We start from the raw sequence: 12,111 nt of genomic DNA on the forward strand, positions 1-12,111 counted from the left end.
CTTTTGGCAGAATTATCAGGTGTCAGGGTTGTTGGAGGAGAGGGGTGAAGATAGATGTAAAAAAAGCAAAAATAACCTTTCATAATCAAGCTTATCAGGAAACAGAAATCTGCTTTTGTCAGAGACACTAAAATCTAAATTGTAAATAAACAGAAACCATCAACTTAGATAGGAGTACATCTTCAACACTTAACTGATCACTTTGTTTTCAAACATTTCTTCACGTGACTAGGCCCGATCCTTATTGCCCTTGACTACCAACATCCGTGGAGGGATAGTATCACGAATGGAACGAGGGACAGGTGGATCTCACTATGAGATCCTTGATTGGGGTTGTTAACCTGGGCCAGTCAGGGAACCCTGGCCAACAGATACAAACAGGAGATTTAGAGAGTCTCCTCTTTCCTAGGAACTGGCTCTGAGCTGGCTGGTCAGCCCATGTACTGAGCCCACATACATAAATAAAGGGAGACTTGGTGACAGGATGTGACCCTCTGTGCAGTTATTCCAGGTAAGTACACCCACAGTGCTGTTAGGAAGAAGGAAGTTGCGGAAAAAAATAGTAATACTGTCACATTATTAGCCTGAAGTAGTACAGGCTGAAGAGTTGTTCAATATAATTTGAATTAACGTGAAATATTGAATTAATCAAACTTAACCCAATGGATGAGAGAGAAATTAGAGTACGAAAGATAGCTAGCTCAACAGCAGCCATGAAACAGGGTGAAGGCCAAGGTTGTAATGAGTGGCACAGCAGTCTCAAGGGGTTGAACATTCCACTCCTGCTCTGAATTCCTGTGTACATACATACCTCTGCTCACCAGAGAACTATTCTCCTCCAACTTTACGTTGAAACGGAACTCCTTCAAGATGGCAGAGATATGTCTCCGTTCGTCACCAGTTCCTTTTCTGTTCCTTTATTTTTTCTCCCTCTTTGCAGCACTTTTTCTCTCCCCCACCAACTTCTTATGCTACCCCACCCTACCTTGAGAATGGAGGCGAGGGGAAAGGAGGCGAGAGGAAGGGAGACAAGCAGCAGCGGAGCGGACTGAGTCCCAGAGTGGCAGCGCAGTGTGTGTCCTGGACAGAGGCCAGTGCGTGGAGGCAGCGTAGCCTCATGTTCTGAAGTCCAGCGGGCATGAACTCATGTTGGAAAAGAAATACGAGGACTGTAACTGGAGTACTTTATAGACACTTTTGATTCTCATTCTGGACTTTTAAACTCTGCATTCCCTTGCTAAACTTTCTTTTACTGTTTCAATTATGTAACAAAAACCTAAAGTATCTGTACCTAGGTACCCTGTATCTAAGATGGCGCCAAGAGGCGACATTACAAATTTTTCACTGCACTCATTCGATTGCACTTATAAAGGCTATTCTATTCTACAAGAACACTTATTCTATTACCAGGCAAATTTTCCCTGGAAAGATCTATTAGGTGCACGGCTCACTTGAGGTCACTTAAAAGCAGTTCAGTATTTGTCATGACTCTTGTACACTTAGAAATTCTTGTAACGGAGAAGCATCTTGAACTTCACTGAAAAATGCACAATCTGGGGAAAATTTAATATGTGGCAAGAGCGTAAATCAAACAGGCAAATCATACAAAGAGAAAATTCTTACATCTAAACAAAAAGGGAGGCATAAAGATTTAATAAAAGTTATCTGCTGGGACTTTGGCTCTATGACTTGGACTAGTAGCTCTAATACCAGGCTCTCCAAAATAAAAAAGTAAATCAGTAGATCAAAAAAATGTTGAAAACCTTATTTTTCCTTTTCATGATCATTCACTAGCAATTTAGAAGTGTGTAAAATTAGCATAAATAGTTTTCCTAAAAGCTTTCAAAAAGTATTAAAAAAGTTACTTACCAGCTTTATATGCAATTGAATTCGATGCAGGAACAGACTTCTTGTAACAAATATACACACTGGAACCCCACTGAAATAGGAACAAGTAATCATCAATTCAGAGCTTCACCTTCTTTTCTTAAGAAGTTAAATCCTCAAAATGACTTCATCCATAAACCAAAACGAAAGTGTTTCACAATGGTTGAAGGTACTATATATATATATGTATCAATGTTCTCTTCTGGAGCACAGTTTCTAGTCAGAGGTACTGTCAGTTAATCAATTAAAACCCTTCAATGACAGAAAATCGAAAAAGTATAACGTGAAATGAGGCAGCAACCTCTCAAGAAGCCTAGTGGCAAATGCTAGCCATCGTGTATGCTTGGTTTCTTGACATAGTTGACCACCACCTCTACACAAACATTCCAGGTTGGTCACTCTAGCTAGTTTCAAACCAAGGCAACTGGGTTGAGCTAAATTTTATAACAGTAGTAGATCATAAAACCATAACTCACAAACTGAAATATTATTGTATACTGTACAAGGTCACTGGGTTCTCCAAACTGGCAACAGAAAATATTAACAAATGTAAGAAAGAATATACTGGATATCTGTTAACACGCATAAGAAAAACAGGCAAATGGTCAAAGTCTTTTCTTGCAACTGAGAAATCACGAAACAAGCCCTGTGCTAGGCATGGAAACCAAGACGTAACTGTTTGTGCGTGTGTGTGTACACACCCATGCGAAGGGGATGGAATACACCAGAGAAACCTAAACTGGTTGAACAATTACTCCCATACTTCAGAAGTCTTTCCTTTTTCCTTATGCTCTTTTCTTTTCTTCCCTTTACAATTTTCAACATTTGCATGCTTTTTCCTTCACCTCCAAAAACTAATTTGCAACTCATTATGGGGCGATGATGGCCTAGCAGTATTATCGCTAGACTATTAATCCAGAAACTCAGCTCATGTTCTGAGGACGTGGGTTCAAATCCCGTCATGGCAGATGGTGGATTTTGAATCTGGAACTAAGGATCTATTGATAACCATCAAACCATTGTCATTTGTTGGAAAAACCCATTTGGTTCACTAATGTCCCTTAGGGAACACTTAACTACTGTATTAGTAATTTATAGAATCTCTACAGTATGGAAGCAGGCCATTTGACCCATTGAATACACAATGACCCTCTGAACAGCATCCCACCGAGATCCACCTCCCTCCCCTATTCATGTAACCCTGCATTTACCATGTCTAATCCACCTAGCCTGCACATCTCTGGACACCATGAGCGATTTTTCATAGCCAATCCACCTAACCTGCACATCTTTGAACCAGAGCACCCGGAGGTTACCTGGAGGAGAATGTGCAAACTCCACACAGATAGTCGCCCAAGGGTGGAACTGAACCTGGGTCCCTGGTGCTGTGAGGCAGTAGTGCTAACCACTGTGCCACCATACCACCCAGTGAATTGCTGAATTATATTTCCAAAGCAGGTTTCTAAGTTAACGAGGAAATATGGTAATCAATTTGCATACAAACTGCTCCAAAACAAGACAACCAGTCACAAAATAAACTACTTCACTGAAACAAAAACAGAAATTGCTCGAGAAACTCAGCAGTTCTGGCAGTTTCTGTGGAGAGAAAGCAGAGTTAACATTTCCAGTCCAGTGACCCTTCTTCAATTCACTTACATTGTTGAGAGAAAATTACTGATCAGAATGTGGAGAACACACCCACTCCTCTTCAAATGATACCATAGAACATTTGACATCTATCAGAGCTTCAGTTTCATGGGGGAGACTTTCCAGCAAAACTAATAAGGCTCATTGTTATTGGAGGAAGGAAATTGGACAAGAACTTCAAGAATCCACACGTGTAGTTAAAGGGATACATTAGGGTTATTGCTGGATATGCCTTGTTCCTCTATATTTTCCTACACTGGCATCAGCCAAGAACATTGGCATTAAACCAAAAAAAAAATGAAGAGGATGCAGTACATGTCCATTAGGCAAGTGTCATATTAGAAGTTCTTATCATAGTGCTCCAATAACACAAGATGATTGACATCATCCAGGATAAAGCAAGTTGTCTGACTAGCATCCTTCTCACCATTTTATGCATTCACTTCATCTACTGTTGGGCAGAACGGTCACACCGAGTAATGCATACAAGATACATTCACCAAGGCTTCTCTGACATCAGCGAACAAACCTGCAAATTACCGCCTAGAAAGAGGAGGGAAAGCAGTGCTTTTTTTGAACTCATCAGTCATCTATGGACCAAGGTCACCTGGACAAAATCCCCTGCACCCACAAGATGGTGTCTCTTTTAAGGATGAGAATGTCATTCAAAGTTGCAATAAGCCTTCTTAATACTTCAACTGTGAATCCACAGAGGCAGCTGATAGAATCTATGGGTGAGCCACCATCAACAGGATGACTACCGCAATCAAACAGCTGTAGGATATCAAAGTCTATAGTCCTCATGGTATTCCAGCCTTGATCTTCAAAGCCAGTGGGCTGTTACTCTTGTCGAGACTCCATGCACTCTTCATACAAGACATGAACGCAACTCTGTCCAGTTGGTTATACTTCTGGTGCTTTGAGATGCATGTGTGAAGGTACTTCAAAGTTAGTAGTTTATGGAAAATATTGGTAGTATGACAAAGGCCCAAAACAACAGGGAGTATGTTTAAACAGATAACCTGTTTATTTGGATTTGACTACACTATTCCTCATCTGTCAGTTTGAATTATATTCAGAATCAGTGCACATACAATCTAGTTTGAAAACTCAATTCATCCTTATTCCATTTTACATTATTTAGCACAAAAAGAAATTTGGAAACTTATTATTTCTATGCTCACGCCAAATTCTGTCAGCAACATTTGGGCAATTCACTTAATTGTAGTGTGCCAAATTACTTTTGGCTCTCTAAAAGAGAATTATTTACTGCCAAGCCTCGAATGTCAATAAATGGATCATCACAAGACTCATAACAGCAAGCAGCTGCTTTATGAACAGTTCCTCAGGACAATTACCTACATGTTTATGCTCATTAACCCAAGACTTCTTTTGGCTGGGGGCAGGAGTAGAGGAGGTATGAGAAAAAAAAAAGATCTTTACCTTTGCTCATTATTAAACAAAAAAAAAGCTGAAACAAGACTGGGTCTTTCAACAAGGAAATTCTTCAAAAGATTAAACCTGCAGCAGGCACGATATGATGGACAAGAATATTCAATAGTTTCCTCTGGATACCTCTTGGTTATAACCTTGGTGCTACAAAGTTCAGAATTTGGTTTTAAGTGAAATATGTTTAAGGCATTCAAAATAGATGTGTTTCAAAAAAGGTCAAAGATAACAAGGGACATTTTATCTTCTTTAGACACAGTTTAAACTCTCACATTTATAATTTCACCTTTTAAGGGATAGCTTCACATTGCATTATTGACAACAGTTCAATTAAGACTCAACATTCTTGAAGTAACAGCTGCAGGAGAACCATTCTGCCAATATTTCCCTTGAACACAGCAAAACATTCTTATTTGTAATTTTCCTGAACTGCTATAGTATCTCACATAATGCATGCACTTTAATGAACTGTTGAAAAATTTTTTGGAAGATCAAAATCTGAAAGAAGAATAAAAATGTTGGAAATACTTAGCTGGTTTGGCAGAATCTGTGGAGGGAGAAACTGCTAACATTTCAGGTCAATGACTATTACTCTCCACAATTGTTGTCACACCCATTATTTCCAGAATTCTATTTTTAATACATGAACAGGTAGCAGTTTTGTTTTAGTTAGGTGGGCAGTATTACAAAAAATTACTTTCTCAAGATCAGTTCAGAACAAATTCAATGAAGTATTTCTTGTCTAGGCCCGAAACGTCAGCCTTCCTGCTCGGCCTGCTGTGTTCATCCAGCTCTACACCTTGTTATCTCTATTATCTCAACAAGTTTGTTTTTAAGTTCACAGCTTTTAATCAATTGCATTGACATATTACAGGGTGCAGCTTAGAATATTTGCAGTCAAACAGGTTTTGAAAAATATTTAATCATGCTTTGAAAAAGAAATTTATTATCTGAAGGAGGGTCTAGCCCTGAAACATCAGCTTTCCTGCTCCTCTGATGCTGCTTGGCCTGCTGTGTTCGTCCAGTTCTACACCTTGTTATCTCAGATTCTTCAGCATCGGCAGTTCCGACTATCTCTGTTACAAATTTATTATCTATATATTTTTTCAGTAAAACTTCAAGCCAAATTAAAAAAAACTTACGTATTTCCAAAACATAATACAAATGTTTCAGCATCCATACTAATTAGCTCCAATAGCTAACATTTTCATCGCTCACAACTACGAGACAATAACGTATTTCCAGTTGAAAACTTGCTTCCCCCACTCTCTCCACAATCAGGTCTGCAATGCTACTTTTCTTTAGACAATTTAAGCAGGTAGTAACACAAGATGTTCAATGTCAGCCTGTACAGGGACCCATTTAATCTACTTAGCAGAAGGAGAGGAGAATTTTCAAACAAATCCACACCAAAAAACAAATTGAAAATGCTATGAAAAAGTACAACCTGGGCAACATGTTCCAGAATTCACTGTAGCTTGGGTACAAACTGATGGAAATGTGTTAACAGCAGGCATGTGAGGGCCCATGCATGAATTGTTATGGTACATATTAATTTGGTTTAGTGTTCAGCAGTTAGTCATGTGAGGTCTTAGCTTTTTCATCATCTCAAATGAAATGAAAAAAGTTACCCTAAAGAACTCACCTCCTGAGCATTCACCACAAGCCCCTCAAGCACCCACCACCCCAACCCCCTCACATTCCATCTTTCAGTGGCTGTGAAAGTGGTTTCAGGGCCTTTAAAACCTGAAAAATGGCAGTCACTGTCATGAAAAGCAAGGTACCTTCAACATTAATCCACTTTGTCGCTGGCTGCATGTGTTTCTAGACTGCCTTGGTTGAGAAGGCTCCTGGCTGCAAGTTCACATGGAGAACTCCTCTAAAGGAGAATGTGTACTTTATTGTCCAGGAAATAAGGTTCCATATCCTGACTGTGGGACCTGGATCATGTCATCCCAGCTTACAGCACAATTCATGGCCTAATTCAAACAATATTTCTCTTCCCCAAGTTTAGACATGCCAACTACATTAAATATAGCAACAAGACTTGAAAACCTGATGCATTTTTATATTTGTACTTGGAGAGAACGAGGACTTATTTGAGAGAGTGGCCTTCGTTTCATACCTCAATAATCAGAGACAACCTAACAGCTCAATGAATTGAACAGGATGCTTCTTTTGAACCTACTGTAGAGTCTCATTTGTCAATGAAGTAAGCCACTATAACGGAAAATGGGCTTAAAATGAACACAATGTTGGAAAATAAAATAGCTCCATTAATTAGAAAATGATGTCATCCTTACAAAATGTGGAAGCTGGCAGCGGCATCCTCATATTACATAAAAGGTCATTATCAGAGTATATCTGCAATTTAACAAATTGCAGTCTTGAATCAGGTATTTATGTAGAATAATTCAGCAAAGTTATAGTTCTGTCAAGACTACTGCCTGAGCCTTTTAAAATACCAACGTTAACTTTACTTCAAAGCACCTTATATGTGACAAACTCGAGAAATTTTAGCTTGTGCCCACAATCTCATCCACAGCTTAAAGTCTGACAGCTTAAGTATTTTTCCTTCCACATTGAAAATAAGTTGTGTTTATAAAGAAGGTACTTTCCAAGAAGATATCATTTGTGGATTGCTGCAGTTAATTTGCAAGGCATATTGCTATGAACTAAATATTCTAGCACCTTCCTGTTACATATACCATAATACAGAAACCTGCAACAATTATCCTTACCATGCCACAGTTCAAGTTCTTATCTACTTTGCAAAAAGTGTGAGGTGGAGTTTCTCCTTTACTGGTAACAATAACGCAGATATCAGTCACAGCCAAAGAATTCTGCGGTCTGTTCAACGGAGCTCTCCGATGTGTAATGAAGATTCGCTGAGATGTGGTTGAACTGTTGTTAACATTAGCACAACGGCCGAAAGGAGTTGCATGTAAAATTTCACATCCTGGAATAAGACGTTCCTTCCCTTCATATAAAACCCTTGAATGAGAAAACAGATCTTTGTTCATAGTTATTCTGGGATTGTCTTTTGATAATCAAAGCAGAATATCGAGAAAAACACAATGATTTTCCACTTTTTTTCTTGTGAGCACTTAATTTCAATCGCATTTGAATCGAACAACTGGAAACAATTAGCATTACATATTATTCCTTCTTATTGTAAAAAAGCACAGTTAATATAAAATATTCTGATGTGAGTTTTGATTTAACTGTGCATGCTGATAATTTTCTAGGGCACTTTAAATTTAATTGGTCAAGGTGAATGAATCAGAGACAGGCAAGTACTGTCAGTGTCATCTCAACCATGTGATGGATGGACAATTAGTACATGATGTTTGTTCCATACTTTAAAAAGGTTAAAAAGATTAAATTGAATCATGAAGCCAAACCAAAAACAAGTCCTGAACATTTTCAAATTACAAAAGGCAGATTGAAGTTAAGAATTACCTGACAAGAACAAAATACCTTTGTCCGTAAAACATGTTTTTAGTTCTCCTTTATCAGTAATGCAAGCCACTGCCTGAGAACATACTGACAGAAAACCACACAATCAGCGCTACTACAACCCATGTGAATGAATGGTCAAATAAGACTATCAGCACCCTGAACTAAATATTTCAACAGAGTTTCAGTTATGTGGAAAAGGTTGTTCTGAATTGTGAGCCAATACTTATTAGCAAGCAATGAGTTGAAGGATGAATAGAACAGGGTGCATAATTTTGCATGAGCTAAAGTTTATAAACCTAGAAATATAGCAAACAGGAGGAGTAGGTCATTCAGCCCTTTGGGTGTGGCCTGCCATTCAATCACAGCTGATCATCTAATTCAGTAGCCTGTTCCCACTTTCACCCCATATCCTTGGATACCTTTAGTGCCAAGATCTATAGGTAACTACTCCTTGAAAACATTTAGTGTTTTAGCCTCAACTACTTTCTGTGGCAGAAAATTCCACAGGTTCATCACTCTCTGGGTGAAGAAATTTCTCCTCATCTCAGTCCTGAATGGCCTATCCCACATCCTTAAACTGTGACCCCTGGTTCTGGACTCCTCCGTCATTGGGAAAAATCCTTCAGGTGTTTACTCTGTATAGTCCTGTCAGAATTTTATCGGTTCTATGAGACTATTCTAAACTCCAACGAATATAGTCCTAACCAATCTGGCTTCTCTTCCTACATCAGTCCTACTATCCGAGGAATCAGCCTGGTAAATCCGTTTTGGGCTTGCTCCGCAGCCAGAATCTCCTTCCTCAGATGAGGAGACCAAAAGTGCACACAATATTCCAGGGGTGACATCACCAAGGCCCTGTACAATTGCAGCCAGACATCCTTGCTCTTGCACTCTAATTCTCTCGCAATGAAGTCCACCATACTGTTTGCCTTCTTCAACGCCTGCTGCACCTGCATGCTTACTTGCAGCAACGAGTGTACAAGGACATCCAGGTCTCCTGACACCCTCCCTTTCCCAGTCTACAGCCATTCAGATAATAACCCACCTTCCCTTTTTGCTCGCAAGGTGGATAACCTCACATTTATCCATATTATGCTTCATCTGCCATGTATATGCCCACATCACAGGATCTCTGCCTCTTTCCCACCGTTTATTCTCCCACCAACTTTGCAGTCTACAAACTTGGAGATTTAGTTCCCTCATCTAAATCATTAATATATATTGCGAATAGCTGGGGTCCATGATCCCCACAGTACCCCGACAGTCATGGGCTGCCACTCTGAAAATGACCAGTTTATTCCTACTGTTTCCAGTCTGTCAGACAGTTCTCCATCCATGTCAATGCACATCACCAAATCCCGTATGCTTTAATTTTACTTGCTAATCTCTCATGTGGGACCTTAGCAAATGCCTTCTAAAGTCCAAGTAAATGGACTGGTTCCCACTTATCAACTCTACTAGTTATATTCTCTCAACATTCCAGTAGATTTGTCAACATTTCCTTCACATAAACCAAAGTTGTTCCAGTCCACTCCTGTCACTATATTCCATGGGTTTTGCTATTAATCTTTTTATAATGGACTGTAGCATTTTCCTCACTACCACTGTCAAGCTAATCAGTCTACAATTCCCTGTATCTCTATACCCATCTTTTTCTAAAAAAAAAGGAGTCTGGTTACATTAGCTACCCTCCAACCCATAGGAGCTGTTCCAAAGTCTGTAGAATCTTGAAATATGACTACCAATATATCCACTATTTCTAGGGCCACTTCCTTAAGTGCCCTGGGATTTGCATTACTGGGATCCAGGGATTTGTCAGCCTTTAATCCCAATTTCCCCAACACCATTTCTCTGATAATATGGTTTTCCTTCAGTTTCTCTCTCGCATCAGATCATATGTCCCCCAAGAGTTTTGTGGCATTATTTGTGTCCTCCCTTATGAAGGCAGAATGAAACTATGTATTTAATTGATCTGTCATCTTTTTGTTGCCCATCATAACTTGCCCTGTTTTCAATTGTAAGGGACCTACATTGATCTTCACTAACTTTTTCCTCTTCACACATCTATAGAAGCATTCTACTCTATTTTTCCGCTGTTAATCAATCCCTATGTCCTCCTTCACTACAGTCTAAACTGTTCCCAATCCTCCCGTCTACTGCTGTTATTGACCAATTTGTATGCCCCTTCCTTGGATCTAATACTATGCTTAATTTCCCTTGGAAGCTATGGCCATGCACACTTCCAGTTTTATTTCTGTGCTAGATAGGAATTAACAATTGTTGCAGTTCCTTTGTGTAGTCTTCACATATTTGCCTCTGCCTGTCCACTGGGTGCTTTGGACAGAGAAGACTGGAATATTGAACCCTGGAGTCAAGATGAGGTTATCAGCAGATGAGGCACTTTCAATGGGTGGCGACTGTCAATGCTACAGATGCAAGTAGATAGTTTTTGTGATGGTGGGGTCAGAAGCTCAGTGCAGAGTCCAAGAGGGCAGTGGGCAAAAAGGATACAGAACTGTTAGTCGAGATCAACTGAGTAGCAGTTTGAGCATTACACCTTACACTTAGCAGAACATACTAAGAAGTGAGAAATCTAATTCAATTTGTGTACTGATTTCAAGCTTGCAACTATGACTGGGAACGTCTATGTGCCATCTTCAGGGACAGACATGGTCAGGTTCAGCTCTGAAATCTCCCTCAATGTATGTTACGTTGTCCCTCTCAAACATTTCAAGAGGGAGGTAGTCAACTGTGGCTACGAGCTTGCCGTGCTCAACCCAGGCTCCAGTCGAGTACATAACGGTCCTGCAGTGAGAAGCAGGAACCTAACCCATTGATATTTCAAAATCAACACTGGTTTACTCAACACTCCATACACACCACACATCTTTAATGTTATATAGAGTCATCCATCATCAAGAAAATGTTACTATCCATTATTAGAAGTGTAGTAGCAAGACATTTAGAAAACCATAGTAGTCAGGCACAGTCAAAATGATTTTGTGGAAGGGAAATAATGCTTGACAAATTTATTAGGAGTTGTTTCAGAGTGGATAAAGAGGAACCAGGTGTAGTGTAGTTTGGCTACCGAAAGACAATCAATAAAGATGCCATCTGAAAAGGTTACTGCTGAAAACAAGAATTTGAAGTAATGGGGGACCCATGTTAGTTTATGGATAGAGGATTAGCTAAATAACAAAACAGTTGAAATATGTAAAAACCCAAAGAACTGCGGATGAAATAAATCAGGAACAAAAACAAAAACAGAGGTTGCTGGCTAAACTCAGCAGATCTGGCAGCACCTATGAAGAAAAATCAGAGTTAATGCTTCAGGTCTGGTGACCCTTCTTCAGAACAGAGGAACGGTCACCAGACCTGTAACATAAACTCTGATTTTTCTTCAGATGCTGCCAGACCTGCTGAGCTTTTCCAGCAACTTCAGTCGAAATATGTACATCATTTTCAGGTTGGCAAACTGTAATGAGTGAAGTGCTATGGGTATTAGTACTGGGCTCTTAATTACTTATGATCAGCATTAATGATTTGAAGAAAAGACCAACTGTAATGCAGACAGGTTTGCTTATGAACTTAGGTAGGAAAGCAAATTGTGACAGGATGCAAAGAGACTACCAAAGAATACTGGGATAACAAGGTGTAGAGCACGAT

General features: G+C 39.5%; 1 protein-coding gene across 1 annotated transcript in view; it reads right to left on the reverse strand.

Moving 5' to 3' along the window:
- dennd4c (DENN/MADD domain containing 4C) overlaps positions 1 to 12,111 on the reverse strand; it is a 135,232-nt gene that overhangs the window by 71,715 nt on the left and 51,406 nt on the right. Inside the window, exons 4-5 of the mRNA XM_048619579.1 lie at positions 7,725 to 7,977; positions 1,870 to 1,939 (exon numbers count right to left, since the gene is read on the reverse strand). Coding sequence (XP_048475536.1) covers positions 1,870 to 1,939; positions 7,725 to 7,977 — 323 coding nt within the window. The remainder of the gene's footprint in view (positions 1 to 1,869; positions 1,940 to 7,724; positions 7,978 to 12,111) is intronic.

This window comes from Rhincodon typus, chromosome 3 (genome assembly GCF_021869965.1).
Source record: "Rhincodon typus isolate 14 chromosome 3, sRhiTyp1.1, whole genome shotgun sequence".
In the NCBI taxonomy this organism is placed as follows: domain Eukaryota; kingdom Metazoa; phylum Chordata; class Chondrichthyes; order Orectolobiformes; family Rhincodontidae; genus Rhincodon; species Rhincodon typus.